The sequence below is a fragment of the Scomber scombrus genome, chromosome 16, assembly GCF_963691925.1.
Source record: "Scomber scombrus chromosome 16, fScoSco1.1, whole genome shotgun sequence".
Taxonomy (NCBI): domain Eukaryota; kingdom Metazoa; phylum Chordata; class Actinopteri; order Scombriformes; family Scombridae; genus Scomber; species Scomber scombrus.
The window spans coordinates 13,800,706-13,817,267 of NC_084985.1; the positions used below are offsets into that span (position 1 = coordinate 13,800,706).

General features: G+C 39.3%; 1 protein-coding gene across 1 annotated transcript in view; it reads right to left on the reverse strand.

Annotated features, from left to right (window-relative positions):
• Positions 1-16,562, reverse strand: part of ptk2aa (protein tyrosine kinase 2aa) — a 67,450-nt gene that overhangs the window by 15,659 nt on the left and 35,229 nt on the right. Inside the window, exons 9-19 of the mRNA XM_062436499.1 lie at positions 15,171-15,311; positions 14,853-14,930; positions 14,148-14,255; positions 13,173-13,290; positions 12,409-12,439; positions 10,512-10,576; positions 3,752-3,808; positions 962-1,059; positions 785-869; positions 525-625; positions 26-141 (exon numbers count right to left, since the gene is read on the reverse strand). Coding sequence (XP_062292483.1) covers positions 26-141; positions 525-625; positions 785-869; positions 962-1,059; positions 3,752-3,808; positions 10,512-10,576; positions 12,409-12,439; positions 13,173-13,290; positions 14,148-14,255; positions 14,853-14,930; positions 15,171-15,311 — 998 coding nt within the window. The remainder of the gene's footprint in view (positions 1-25; positions 142-524; positions 626-784; positions 870-961; positions 1,060-3,751; positions 3,809-10,511; positions 10,577-12,408; positions 12,440-13,172; positions 13,291-14,147; positions 14,256-14,852; positions 14,931-15,170; positions 15,312-16,562) is intronic.

Below are 16,562 nucleotides of genomic sequence, written 5' to 3' on the forward strand. Positions count from 1 at the left end.
TGTATTTGATTTCTTGTGTGTATACCTGTGTACGAAGCGTTTGCTCTCCAGATAAGCCAACGCTGTGCTGAGCTGGTAGGCAAACAGAATAAGAGTGGCCAAATCCAGACTGTACTTCCTCACCTGAAGGAATGAACGCAACTATAGAGACAGAGAAAAGAAGAGAGACAGAAAAACAGGAATGGAGTAAATTTTACATTGAGTATACAGTATAGTGCATGCCAAGTCAATGTATGTCACCATTATTTGCAGCATTTTTAGCGACCGATTACTGCCTATAAGCAAAACACAGCCTTGATGCATTAAAGTATTTAATGTGTAAGGGTAAACAGTGTTTTTTTTTCGAATTTAAAAGGCATATCAGGCTAGGCTTTCTCAACAGCTTCTTTTGTATCGTGTCTAGAAATTAAACATACACACACTCATACACGTCTGAAATTTGTCCCCAAAAGTAGCCCATGACAGAGCAAACACACACACACCACACAAACACACCACACACACACACACACACTGAGGCTTACCTCTCCAAGAGTACAGAGCTCCATGATGATCCACACTGGGTTCTCTGTGATCACGCCGATCAGCTTAACAATGTGTGGGTGGTCAAACTGACGCATGGTTACTGCAAGGAAAAAAATACACACATATTCCCACATTAAGCATATTCGAAGTGAGTAATAGTTTTGATACCACCCCCCTACACACACACACACACACGCACACGCACACGCACGCACACACACACACACACACACACACACACACACACACACACACTTACATGCTTCTTGTAGGAACTTTTCTCTGACGCTGTCTGAGGTGCAGTTCTTACAGGTCTTGATGGCAACAGGTAGAGATGGTTTGTCCTGCAGAGCAAACAGAAAAAAAAATCATAAATCATACTTTATATAGAGTATCATATTTATCATTGTATGTGTGTGTGTGTATTTTTACATACCGGGCAGCTGTAGACTCCTTGGTGAACATCTCCAAACTGACCTTCCCCTATGCAACGACCTAAATCTATCCTCTCCCTCTGGATCTCATAGTCCCGCGCTGAGAGAGGAGAGCGGAGGAGATGAATGATGAAGGAAGGAAGAGAAATATTGTGGAGAGGAGAGAGTTTAACTCGCTGACCGGTGACATTTGATGGGCTTTTCTTTGACTGCACAGATGGGGTTAACCAGGACAATTTGGATGGTAAAAGATACAAAGTAAGCCAAACCAAAAAGATTGTCCTCGTTGATAAACCCACCAGTTGGCAATCAGATTAGACCAAAATAAACCATGAACACACACAAAAATTTAATTTCCCCAGGTTTTCAGAGTGAATCCCCTTCCCCTGACACACCTCTAACTAGGCAAACCTTGAGTTGACATGCAAACTTCAACACAAAACAAACACACACACCAAAATACAGTAAACCCTGTCAACAGGCTAATGTATAGGTCACAAACAATCAATGTTCACATGCACACCAGAGTCCTATTATATTTTTTCTTTATGTCTGTACTGACGGAAGGAGACTGCATGGAAAAAAGTTCTGAATAAGATCAACAATAGGAATGAAACCCAGCACTCAAACGACTGAACACATGGGTGAACTGTGCACTGAAATACATGCGTACTAGACTGTAATAAACTGATATGCCAGAGATGAAGAGTATTCAGTGCAGTCTGTATCTTCAAGTAACCTTTTTATATTCAGTGAAACCAAAACTGAAGGAAATCGTTTGTTTTTTAAAACTGACATGTACATGCTTTGACATTTTAACTGTCATTTAGGTGTTATCAATATTTCCTCCTTTTTAACAGGTTCTGAAACATTTCAGCAGCAGTGCATTAATGTCAGTGGCCAACCAACTGTAGTAAAAACGGAAGAGAAATTTGAAGTAAAATTCAAGAGGTTTATGCAGGACAATGACAACAAAACTAATCCTGTAGGCTGAAGCACTGCTGATTGACTCCTCTAACAGAAAAACACAATTAAATAGCAACAACATAACCAAAACAACAACCAAGACAACACATTCCACTACAAGATTTACTGCAATTAATGCATACTGCAATTCACTAGCAGAAAATGAATATTGGTTCAAACAGAAGACAACCCCAAGACATTGAACCACAGTGATAAATCAAGTAAAAACAAAAGATATCCAAACCAACATGATGGTGAAATGAGAGCCAAGCCAATAAACGATGCAAATACTGTGACGTTGTTTAATTTCATGTAACCAAATTCAGATTTAACTGTTAATGTAGCAACATCTTGCATTGTTTCTGGATTGGCTCTTTCTTAAATTTCCAACACCCGACCCAAATGAACTGCATTCTACAAAACACCAACAACCACAAGGCAATAACAAACTGGATATAAGATCCCTTGAATCTTTGCTTTTTTCATTGCCAGGCACTAAATGTGAAAGTAAATGTCTTACAACTTCTCTGGGAAAAAAAACATTATTATTGATAGCATCAATGGTATAAATGAAGGGCTTCACTATGTTTTTGTTTTAAAATGCTTACAGCATGGTTCACAAATTAGTTTTAATGAGAAATTCTGACAAGATGAATCAGCTCCATCTGGTGTCGCTGTAGTTCAAATACAAAAACTATATAACGAAAATTTGATGAAGTGCCTGACAAAGAAAAACAAACAAAAATGTACAATCTCATTTCAGAAGGACAGAAGGGACGAGACGGGGAGTTTTACCTTCAACTACTCCATAGCTGACTGTGTTGGCGATGGGAAAAAAGAGGAAGAAAGAGAGATGAAGAGAGGGGAGAGAGCCAGACAGCTGCTTTAAGGTTGAAAATAGCTCAGAAAATACACACACATATACAGACACACAATTTACCCATTTTGCTCCCGATCTGATGTCCAGCAATGAATGAAAAACTGAGCTAATACTGTAATTGAATTTTTAAAATGGCAAGTTTGCCACACAGCCGCTGCAGTGATGTATATATTTATATATACAGCAGACAGTATGACATGAACACACATACAAACTCAGACATGGAGTAGGAAAATATGTCAGAAGTCTGCAGAAAGTCTGTTTAGAGGAAGTCGCACAAAGAAGACAAGAATGAGACATAGACCAAAAAAAGCAAGTGAAAGAGACGAAGAAGTAAAGCCAGACAAATATAGCATGACAGAGGGAGATAGAAAAAGACCGTGGGAGGAAAGGAGAGCATGGTCCATTTCCAAAGTTGGCCACGCAATCAACAATATGAATGCTCTGTAGTGGCCAAAACATCCACATTAAGAGAGGGCCTGAGGCCACCATTGCTTACAGAGGTTGAGCCAAAATATCAACTCGATACAGCTCAGGGGCTTTCGCTAACATGTGAATGGATTTGACAGATGTAATGTGCCTTTAACCAACTGGACTTGTAGGAGTATCAGTTGCAGCCTCTCTAACTTCCAGCCAGTGTCTCCACTGTTTATATAAGACAGTCAAACTGGCCTGACTTTGATTAGCCACCACCTAACCGACTGTGGTTTCATGTAGCTCCTTAGACGTTCCCTGTGCGAGCAACCAAGCGTGCTTCTTGGAAAAGATTCCCACCACACTCGGCTTATTAGATAGCAGAAATAAATTGATGTTTGTTTTAGAGCACGGCTCGTTTAAAAGAGAGGGAAACGGTGAAACAGCTACTTCGTTGTTCTCTTGTGTCAGCGCAACAGAAGCTGACAAATTATTTTAGATGATAGATGAAGCTAAAAGAGAAGTTACTTACTGGAGGGCATGGTGTAGGTGTCCTCTTCATCAACTATCTCAGCATAGTCATCAGTCTCTGTAACATTACACACACACACACAGAGTAATTTAATCTCTAACATCACAAGAATACTAAAAGCATGAGAGAATAATAAGGAAAAACAAAAACACATGTACGGCATGGAAGTCTAAAATAACACAAAAACAGGACAAACATGCACATTTTGATTGGTTTACCGTGCGTCCACTATAGTATGAAAGTCTCCTCACACACAAGTACAAACATGTGTGCAGCGAAAAGCACAAATTGCACAAAAACTTGAAAACAAAAAGAGCTAAACTCTAACACCCTCACAGTCAACAACTCCTGCAAAAGAAACACCCACGTAGCTCCTCTCTTTCTTTCTCTCTCTCTCTCTCACACACACACACACTTGGCGTAGAGTGTCAGCTGAGCATGTGTTGTGCATATCTGTCTGTATGAGAGCAGCTGGGTTTGAAGGGAGTAGCTGTGGTGGTGGAGAAGCAAAGGGAAAGAAAAAGAAGAAAAAAAAGACAGAAAGAGGGAGTTGAAGAAGGAAAAGACAAACCAGTCAAAAGGGATATAGTAAAGGGAATTGAGAGTGTAGAAATTGTGCCTCTAGCTGTCATGTCAACAGATGGTAGCGTTTAGGATCAAATCTGCACAGAATCAGACAGATAGGCAGGGAGAGAGGGAGACGAGAGGGGGAAAAAAAAAAAACGAGAGGGAAAGATGGACCGAGTCTATCCTAACCAGATGGCAGTGTTTAAAATAAAATCAGTGTGCAGACTCAGCTGTTAGAAACAAGAGTCAAACATCTGCTGTCCTGAACGCTACCCTCACAGCTCTGCTCAGGATTTATAAGGTTGCAGAGGGAAGCTGGAGAAAGCGCTACTAGTTAGCAATTTGGTAGCTAAGGCAAGGCTGGCTGAATAAACACTGGATGGTTGTTGATGTTAATGACACTGAAAAGTATTTGCTATTATGTTAGTGCCTAAAGGAATAGTTTGAAACTTGTGAAATAGACTTATTTGTTTTCTTGCTGATAGTTAGAGAAGAAGTCTGGTAGCCGCTGGTTAGCTTAGCTTAGCATAAAGATAGAAACAGTGGGAAAACTGGCTAGCTTGGTTCTGTCCAAAGGTAACAAAATCCACCTTCCAGCCTCTCTTAAGTCAATAAGAGTATTTCCGAAAATGTCAAACTATTCCTTTACCGCTAAGGATGGCTCATGATTGTAGGAACTTAAAAAAACATGAATGAAACACTGCAGGCTAATAAGGTTTTAGTTATTATTGCTACCATTAGTTTATATATACACAGGTCCATAGGAGAGGTCAGAAAAAGTTTAAACTTTTAATCAAACAGGCATGATTGTTGCTGTGCATGATTTATGTTTCACATGAGTTTAAAGAAGAAAGCAAAGTCTTTAATGTGCCTCCAAAACTATCTTCATATGAGTTGGAATAAACGCTGCAGCTCTGCTTGCTTTGTTGCTTCTATCAAAATATGTTTTATTATATGAACTGATCACAAACAACGTAGCATTTCAATAAAATGAAAACTCATTTCAGCAATAGAGAAACATTTAACTTTCCTTTTTTTTTTTTACTTCATTAATGTTTATCAGTGTTTCAGTATGGGTGATGATAAAAAAGATTCCAGTTGATTTTAAGCTGATCAAACTTCCCTGATTTATTGATTGCAATTGACTTAAATGTTTTGGTTTTTTATAATACTATTTTTTAGGGCTGGGACTTTAACGCGTTAATTAAGATTAATTAATTACACAATAATTGACGCGTTAAAAAAATTGACGCATTTTAATCACACTTATTTTTGCACCGCGGAACGTTTCTCACTGGATGAGTTTCAGGTGGACCGATTATACTGGAGCACCAACTAGCGTAGTTCAGAGAACAACAAACCACAGTGAACAAGAACAAAGTAGCTGATGAGACCGCTTTGGTTGGCCCCGTGGATGGGAAATTTTGTTACAAAAAACGAACGGATGGAAGTGTCGATAAGAGCATGGTTGTGTGCAAGCTATGCAACAAAGAATTCGCATATCACCGCAGCACATCGAGCCTCAAGTATCACCTCAATGCAAAACATATAGCAGCTAGCGTGGACGCTAGTGTGGTAGCTAGCTAATTTCTGAAATGTACTATATTGCTAAATATGCTATTGCTACACTTAATGGCAAAAATTGCACTGGTCTGTTGGACTTGAACAAAAATAAACAATATTTGTGTTGCTTAAGCTTATGTATTCAGTCATTATTCAATCGTATACTAAAAATCCATGTGAAAAAAATTACTTCTTACTGTTCTCAGGTCAAATATTTATATGCTATTAAAATGCGATTAATTTCGATTAATTAATGACAAAGCCTCTAATTAATTAGATTAATTTTTTTAATCGAGTCCCGGCCCTACTATTTTTTTAAATTCACATTTATTAGTTTGTACTCTGAGATACATTGTTTGAATCACTGAATATTCACATCCACGTGGTTTGGGATTTGTTCTAAAGAATCAACTGTTTCTAAGTTTGACTCCGGTCTCTGTGCTTTCAGTGAAGGGAGTGTGTGTGTGTGTGTGTGTGTGTGTGTGTGTGTGTGTGTGTGTGTGTGTGTGTGTGTGTGTGTGTGTGAGTGTGTGTGTGTGTGATCTAGTTAGCCCATTATAGCAAGGAATGCACCCGCTCTTGAATCCAGCAAACCTCTCCCTACTGTGTGCATGTCTGCGTGAGTGTGTGCATGAATATATGTGAGTACATGTGTGCATGGCCTTGTGTGTGTGTGTGTGTGTGTGCAGTGTGCACGTGCGTGAAGCCTGTGTGTGGAGAGAGAAAGATTTGGAGAAGTTCCCTTAAAGAGAAATACCACTTAATTTACCAATTCTGTTTTTTGGGGGGTTGTTCTTATCATTAAAAGCTGACACATTTAACATTTAGTGGTAATCCCCTTTGGAGATAATCACAAATAGACACACAGAGACATACAAACATCTTAAAATAAAAATACACCACTAAAACAGTAAGCAACTCAAGCTACTAACAGATCAGAATCACTGCTGCTACTGATTTATTCATGTTTCCATCACTGAAACATGAGAAACACATTCAGCTAAATGATCATTACATTGAAATCATTCTAAATGATATCATTTCAGATAACACAGCACATACACACATAGCGCCATTGTTAAAGAAGGAAAAATGCATGCACAAACATCCACACACATACATGCCACCCTTCCCCAGGAAGGTGCAGTGTGTTGGTGCAATGAAGACAAGAAAGAAGGGAAGGACAGAGAGATTGATAAACAACAGCATAACTTTACCATCCCCACTAAGATCTTCTGCAGGGTCCAGGAGAGCATGCAGGAAACGGGACAGCAGAAGAAGAAAAGGAGGAGGAGGGAAAGAACAGAGAGAGAGAGAGCAAGAGAGAGAGAGAGGAGAGGTTAGAGCATGAAAAAGTCTTGAAACAACATGAGAGATGTTGCAGGATCTGCAAAGTCAAATAGTCAGCGAGCAGTTAGTTCACATCCAAAATATTTCCAGTGAAAAAGCTGAGTTAACAACTTTCATTAATGCTGCACAGACACATGGAGGTAAAATGAACAAGTGCAAGAAAACAGTGACAATATTTGAGGCAGTGTTTAGACTCCAGTATAGTTTCAGTGAGGTATGCTGTCTGTCTTCAGCTGTAAATATTTGTAAGTCAGAGTTAATGCACGGTTAGAAGCAGAGTTTAACATACGAATCCCAGCGGTGGGTTTTATACTGAAAGCAGCGTTGGATCCTCAACCCGATTTATGCCTGATTAAGGTTTACAGCATATCTAGAAAATTGTTCATTTCAAGCATAATTTCAAGGTTTTTCTCTTCACTGTAATAATCTCTTAAGAATCTTAACCCGAACCAAAAGCAGTGATAATGTTTCTCAGAGAAACTCCAGTTCCCAAGTCTGACTGGCCCTCTGTGTCTACTAGAATCACAGTATTTTTTAAATCTTTCCTTCAGTATACATAGAAATAGATATTTTCCAATCAGGGCTGCATTTCCCAAAAGCATCTTAAAGCTTAGATGATGGTGAAATCCAAGCTAAAGAAGCTTTTCCTAAAAGCATCTTAAGTTGCTTTAAGAAATGATTGTAGACTAATTGCCTCTTTGGAGGCTAACAGCGTCTAAAGGAAGCTCCCAAACCCGCAGGAGGAACTGAAAACTACACGTTTCACATTTTTGGTAATTTTTTAATCTATACTTTAAACATTACCATTTGCGCTCTCTGTAAAATGAGTGATAATGTTTAAAATGAACCAACACAGAAACACATACTATACAAATAGAGCTATTGTTTGAAAGCTATGATTGACAACAGACACGCAGCATTTTCATGTTGAAATTCGAAAAAAGTGGGACATCCACTGTGCCTGCGTGTCACATTTCGAGCCTCCAGCTGAAACACTTTGGATCGTTTGTTAAAGTTTCAACAACTAACCAGCTGCTGTCCAGATTCATGACTTTCTCAGAGCAGTCGTGCTCCTGGTGACAGCTGCCAAAGCCGCAGATTGAGACACTAAGTTTACACTCACTTATTTGGATGATCTCTCGCTCTCTTTCATGGCCACCTTGCCATGAACAAAGCTCTGTGCTTTTGAATTAACTGACATAAAACACTGAAAATAATGATTAAAAATAACCAAACTGTGACCTCAACAGTAAAGCATGTGGTGAACTCAGACATGAGAGAACCATTTTACTCTGTGTGTTGGTACAGGGCCACTTCCAGTCACATCATTTAGTTGAATGGAAGTAAACATTTTACAAAGAGGAAAATGGAAAATATAATTGGCTTAAACACTGAACATTTATTCTTATAAATGAGAGGTAAAATGTAGAACTGGCTACTAATAGTAAGATAAACTGTTATTAATGCATCCCAAACGACCCTCAGGTTTTACAGGTTATAACTCTCAATTAGAAAGTTCAATTCAAATTATTTTCCATGTGTGTTCAGGCCTCTTTTGGAGAGCTTTGGCTTGGTTATGTGCTGAAATACACAACAAGTTATTGTGGCTGAACTGTGTTTGCGCCTGAGTGTTTAAAACTGAATTAGTAAAAGCAACCAGGCAGTGAGGACAAAGACAGTTTGGTAGAAGAGAGCACCATTAAAAATTAGGCGGATTGTGACGTACCAGATAAATGTGATTTGCTGCAGTTATTAATACAAAAACATTTTAATTTTACATTAAAAGTCTGGCAAATTCCAAAATGGCTTAAAAAATGGTGCCAATATCATGAATGGTGTATATACTGTAACTCTCTGTAATAAGGCTGCTATAAAACATTGAAGAACATTAAAAGCTCATGCACAATTAAATTTAATTGTGCAATTTTATTTAATATTATTATCAATAGGTTACTTCCTCTGGGGGTTTTCTGTCCGCATTGCAAGATCATCAAATCAGGCATTTCATTCCGCTACATCACAATTTTGTGGATATTCTCCTCTAAAACCTGTCCAAAAAGACCAGGGGGTACCATTGGGCGGCGAATCTGAACAGAAGACAAAGGGGAGGAGGAAACGCCGTGCCTTGGTTGGCTTAGGAGGTGTCGATGGCACAAGGTCTTCAGCCAAGCAGGCGGAAAAGACAACAAGAGTGTGAAAGGAAAAAAGAAAACAGAGTGAATGGAATTGAGTGCAGAGAGGACACGTGAGAGAGAAAAGGTGGAGAGGAAGTAAACAAAAGTGAGCACTAAGAGAGAAAGAGAGATGGAGGCAGGGACAGAGAGAGGAAGAGAGAGAGAGGGAGAGGGAGTCCCAACAATGAGATGAGAGAAAGAGGAAAAAAATGAGTGAGAGAAAAAAGAAAAAAAAAAGATGTTGGAAGTAATGGAAAGACATAGACAGCCCCTTTCACACATGCACTACAACCCTGAAATTTTCTGGACATTACCCGGAGGAGCTGTATGTGTGAACGCAAATGTCCACATCAGTCGGATGATCGGACATTAAACAGACTTTAACTTGCCAGCTGCTGAGGACGAAGCCTGTGTAATGTCCGAGTACAGCACTCGGACACGGCTCATGTGTGAGTACAGCAGTAATTCTCCAGAGAATTCACAGCAAGCAGGTGAGCAGGGCTACAACCGCCTGCTGCTGTAAGTGCAACACAATCCGGCAGTAAGGGAAACAGTACGAGCAATTTATCAAACAAACTGTTGAACGAGGAGAACATAAACTTAAATTCGACGTCTTTGACTTCCAGCAGTCAAGTCCCATCTCATCCACAGCCGCTATTTTACACATGCAGCTGGCACAGGATAAATGAGGCAGGTCAGCTAAGCTGCACTGTTTTGACAGAGCCTGAACACTCCGCTGTGAAGCAAGCGCGAGATAGAACTTCCTGTGATTCCTCATGAAATAAACGCAGTTTTATTTCTGATGAAAAGCTTAAAAACCTAAATTACAACCGCAGCATCTTTTTACGTCATGTCCTGCCTCCTGCACTCACCGAAACCAAACAGAGTATTTCCAGTCGGTGCCTCTGACACAGACAGACTCCTGTTGTGTGCTTCATGTGTGAAAGGGCAACTCTGGAAAATGTCTGGACTTGATTCTACAGACATCGTCCGGAGTTTATATGTGAAAATAGCTTCAGACAGTAGAAGGAAGACATCAGAGGCTGTGCTTATCTCACCGCTAATCCGGTCCATTTGTAAATGTGAATGCATCATTTTTAACTTACCTGAGACAGAGATAGCTCTTACTCCGCTCCTGACTGCTTCTAATTTCTTCTCATTATTAGAGACTCTAGAGGAGAGGAGAAAAGTATGAGTTAGTTAGACATGAATTACACAAAACAATAAAAAGATCTAAGCTAAATCAAAATCTCTTTAACATACATCACTGATTTTCAAAACCAGGTCTCACTGAAAGAATAAACTATGGAAACTGTTGCACACACAGAGCTCTTTAGAAGAGGAAAAAGTCATCTGTAAACTAACCCGTACTGTTTCAATTATCTTCCTCCGCCTGTGCCGTGGTCTCTTTTTCTGTGTCAGCTGAGCTCTACTACTATCTTTACATCACAGACCACAACAGGCAGAGAAAAAGAGAGAGAGAGAGAGAGAGAGAGAGAGAGAGAGAGAGAGAGAGAGAGAGAGAGAGAGAGAGACGGAGAGCGAAGTGAAACTTAGAGTGAGAGACCGAGAGAAAGAGGAGGAGACTGCCCAAGTGTTTAAAAACCCTAAGTGGAAAATATTTGGCTCCTAAACTTATCTCCTTATTTGACCACAGACAGAGAAAGAGAGAGAGAGAGAGAGAGAGAGAGAGAGAGAGAGGGCAGATTTGAGTTGAAATGACCAAAAGTAAGCAAAAAGTGAATTTGAACTAGTGAACACATGTCAGGCTGCTACGGTCACATATAAACAAACACAACGGTCTCCACGTTGCAAAAATTAGGAAGCACCAGTGTTTCCCTTGAAGTCTCTTTACAGGCCTGCTGGTTCTGAGAAAAAAAACATAAAAAGAGGCTCATTCTGGATAAAAACACTGAATATACAGCATTGGGTTGTTCAGTTTTACTCTCACGATAGCTGTTTAGTAAAAAGCCTTATTTTGTTTGATGGGTTTTTGGGGAATGAAACCCTTTTTTAAACTGATAAATCCCTGTAATGTTGATAAAATGTAAGAAAACAGTGAAAAAAAAACATTAAAATTTCAGAGAGCCAAAAGTCCTGTCTAAAGATGACTTCTTTTGTCTAAACAGTCAAAAACATATGAAAAAAATCTGAAAATCACTAAATCCTGAAATTTGAGAAGCAGAAAACAGCTAATGCTGCAATAATTTCCTCAAACATTGACCTAAATGATTAATCCTTTATGAAAACAGTGGCTAATTTTTCCTTTCACCTCATCGATTAATCAACCAGCTCTTTCAGCCCTACAGTCGAGTCCAATATCAGTAAAATATATTCAGAAAACAGTTAAAAAAAACCCATAAAAGAAACATACAATCTAAATTACGTCAGTACAAACTGAAGCAAAACATAGAAATCCACATTAAAACACCCACACACAACATAAACAAATTAAATGTGATGGCCTATTGGCCTAGACGACTATAAAGTGCAACATCTTGAGTTTCCCCATCTCTCTTCCCTCATTTCCTGTTATCTCACTGATAACACTAAATGGCCAAATGTCCGTTTCTAAACAGAAAGTGTTGCTCATCCCTTAGCTGGAACAGCAGATTCTGAGGAAACTGGTTTCATTTATGTAACCTTCTTATATTTCTTCTTAAACAGGGGTGTAACTCAAGCCATTTTTTGCTAAAGAACTCAGATTTCCAGATAATGATGAGGAGACTGAAGTTGAAGTAGATGCTACAGAGCACATATGATCATGAATTGAATAGCTGCCTGACCGACTGTCAGCCTCATACTGTTAAAAGACAAACACTCAGTATGACTGTGTGAGTTTATTTCAACTTCTGGTAAGTCTGTAACTGGTAAACCCAAAGTTAATTCACCTCACAGTCAACATGCAATCTTTCTGTGAGACAATTGGGGAAATTATCAATGACTAACTCCTATATAAGACTTTTTTTATTTAACAATACAAAGATTGAGACAGGTACTTACTTTGGGATGGAAGGCAGCGCTCTCTCTCCCTCTAGAGGACAGAAACACACATCAATGTGATCAGAAAGATCTGAAAGTGATTCTGCAATTAATACTCATCATACAAGTAAACAATGACCTTATATACAGTACAAAGGAAATATATAATATATATATATATATATATATAGACTTCAAGGGAATATATAAATATATAAAAGACTGTTCTGCCTAGAGGATGCATGAGAACAGATACTACCAGTTCATGTATGACAGCAGACTGATAATTCAGCTCAAACTGCACTTCACTATATGGACGGACTTCACAACTAATTACAAAACACTACCGACATTACAATTTAGCAATAATGACTGTTCCAATGTCCAAATTACAAAAAGCTTTTGTTATTGCAACAGTATGAAAAGTGCTTTTGGCAGCCCTTTTAAAATAGCATCTAAATAGAAAAACAATAGCATCTCATTTAGTCTCCAAGTACCGCTTTTAAAAAAACTAAAACATAAACTAAAAAAAAAAGATTATCATAACATTTATTATGATTGGTATGACAAATTTTCTTAGTGAGGAGGGTAATGGGATAAAGATTATTCCTGTAACCATTCATTGTCAGTTAGCAAATTCACATCATATGGATCTTTTTTAAATGCCAATACTAGAATTTATAGAAATTTAGAAAACCTTGAGGGGAAAAAATGTATGTTATTTTGTTATATATATTTATATATACATATTTATTATATTAATAGGATTTACGGCAGGTTCGTACCTTTCTGAAATCTGATGATGAAGGAATGAGTTTCCATGGAGATGAGCCGACAGTAACCGTCAATCAAGTCAGCCAAGTTCTCCGCCATACTCAGTGATGCTGTCGTAACTGTGAGAGGCTACACACACACACACACACACACACACACACACACACACACACACACACACACACACACACACACACACACACACACACACACACACACACACACACACACACACACACACACACACACACACACACACACACACACACACACACACACACACACACACACACACACACACACACACACCATTAGGCATCTGTGCAGTTCTTTCTTCTCTTCAGGAAGATAATAGTCATTTTAGACAGTGGATCAAAGACACACATAACAGCACAGTGTGGGTTTCCAGCTGCCACTTATGTTGGGGGAATCCCCTCTCACTCACATACTGTTAGTGTGAGTGAGTGAGTGAGTGAGTGAGTGAGTGAGTGAGTGAGTGAGTGAGTGAGTGAGTGAGTGAGTGAGTGAGTGAGTGAGTGAGTGAGTGAGTGAGTGAGTGAGTGTGTGTGTGTGTGTGTGTGTGTGTGTGTGTGTGTGTGTGTGTGTGTGTGTGTGTGTGTGTCCAATACTATAAAAGCCAATAAAACAGAAACACCACACATACAGCAGTGGGCGTTACGAAACCCGAACTATTCATCTAGAAATCTATACATGGAAAGCAATTATGTCATCTCTCTGGCAATGTCAGTCACACAGTGAACCGCACCACAGAGTAACACAGCTGTAATGGACACAGAGTATGGTAGATCTTTAGTGGCCATCATAACTAATAAAATATCAACTGAAATGCCATGAGAGAGAGTGAGATAACTTGAATCTTGCTTTCTTCTGACCATTTAATTATTTAATGAAACAACATGTAAATGTAAATCAAGTAGCTTAAATGTAAAACCATTTGTGTAGTGGGATAAACAGAGCAGTAGTACCTCAGCTGCTCCTGCCACGTTGAGCTGTAGCATCCCTTTCCTGTCCTTCTCCTCCATGGCAGAGTACTGGATGGACTGAACTTGGTTAAAATTAGCTAGATGGGTGGGCTGCAGGTTGAGAGACATTAAAGAGTTTAAATTAAAACATATTAACTACAATAAATGTATTCTTAGGTAGGCTTATAATTAATTTGATTATGAATGCATGATATTTTTGGCCGTAATCTCAGCTGTAAAGCCTACAATATACACAACTGTGATATCAGAGGTAAAGTGCCACATTATACGTGGGCAAAATCCCAGAGGAACTAATGGCACCAGATGAATATCCCTTTAAAATACTTTTAGCTGCTAGCAAGAAAGCCATTATATGGAGATGACTTCAGGCAAACTACACAACAAATGGACAACTGGACTGCAATTATCAATTAAATGAATTCAGTAGAGAAATTAACATCCACCTTAAGACTACAATATGAACAATATAAAAAGTAGTGGAAAAAATGGTCTGCATATCTTTGCCTATAGGAGGTAATCTGTTAGATATGTGTTCAAAAGACCCTGTTCCTGTACAAATATTATGTTGCCTATGTCAGCCCTGTCTTTTGCCTGGAAATATCAGTAAAAAATACGTTTTGGGATGCATAACAGTGGTAGAAACTATTAATAAACTTTGTGATGTGTGTGTTCTTGGTATGAACTCACCGTGGATCCCTTGTCAGTGAGGTAGCTGATCCCTTCCTCCGGCCCAATAGCCAACTCCACCTGGATCACCCAGCTGGACTGTTAAGAGAGAGGAAGAAAGTTGAAAAGGAGAAACATACAGAGAGTGGAATGAGGAGGAGAATAAGAAGTTGAGGGAAAGGTTATGTTGTGAAGCAGAAGTGGAGAAAAGTCTATGGCACAGCACCACATCCTGGATACATGCAAGACCTGATGCCACCAAAAGGGGTCAACCTAACACAGCTAACTAGAGCTTTCAGAGTACTTCAGTACACAGTAGAGAGTGGAGGAAAGACTTACCCCGAGGGCACATTTGAAGCACTCCTTGTCGTAGCGGTAGATTGGTGCAAGTATCTCCAAGAACTTGAGGATGCACTGCTCGTCATTGAGATTGGCCACCTGCTTAAATGTCTGCTGAATCAATTTACGAAGAGTTTTAGCCTGAAGAGAAAAGAAATGGAGATAGAAAATTCAAGCCATAAACTTTTTATTTCAAATGTTATCCAGCTGGTACAACAGAAAGTCTAAACAGGGAGAGAAGGTAATGGAAGAGGCCTGATGGAATGTGTGTGTGGGATGGTGTAGAGTGACAGAGACACTGAGAGAGGAAGACATTGATTGACTAATGGTCCACTTTGCTTCAAATCAAACTGACCTCACCACTTCAATGTACAGACCCACTCAGTTCAGATCAATATCTTAACAGACACATTGAAACAGTCAGTTACCACTCAATTAGGGAAGCAAATTTTAAGCAATTTCTTTAACCGGTAGTCATCCAATAGTTCGATTATCATTTAATCATTAATAATTTAGAGATACGTTTTTCTATTAGAAAACTGTTTTAACCACTGGCATGACCTGTGTTCAATGCAAAATCAGAGTATCAGAGTAATGACTTGAGTGTATTCTCTAACAGGCTTCACTACACAGGTTTCCCCTTACGAAGCTCTACCTCGGCACCTAAGAAGACACTTCTATACACTCACCACCTAATCGGGAGGTAGCTACCCCACAGTAGCCTTCTCCTATAAAGCCCCTGTACTCTCGCTGTTTGTCTCCTTTTTCTGCTCAGCCACCATGAGAACTTATTATCCTGCGAACTTCATTCACCAACCATGCCGCAGAAATAAACTACTTCATTACGTCTGCTTAAAAGCCTAGCTCCTACTGCATTTCACTCATGCTGGCAACAGACTCCACTGCCTGGGTCAACAGCATCAGGCTGAAGCCGACTCCTGTGCAGCATGTCTCGTTCTCCCCCAGAAGGAGCGCGGATTAAGGCCCAACAAAATCCAAAGTATGAAGCAAACAGCTGCAAAACCTCCAGCTTCACTAGAGGATATTAATGAGATCAGTCTAGATGTGTTGGACATATCTAACAATTAACATTTAATCAAAATGTCTGTAGCCATCAACATTAAATAACCTGCATTGTTATCAATAAAAAACATGTTACTCCAATCTCTTCACAAAGTAGGACTGACTGGTTTAATCTAAAATAATCTGCAGACCTGATCTACATGATGGAGTGATGTAAGTGTTCACTGTAGCTAACGTTAGCCCAGCTGCTGGAAACAGCTGCTCAGCTGGACGGATGTCCAGGGGGCAAACAATACTGCCGCTGCGACTTCATCTGTCCACTTACTGCCATCGTTAAAATGCATTCATACTCAAAGCAGGGGTGTATTG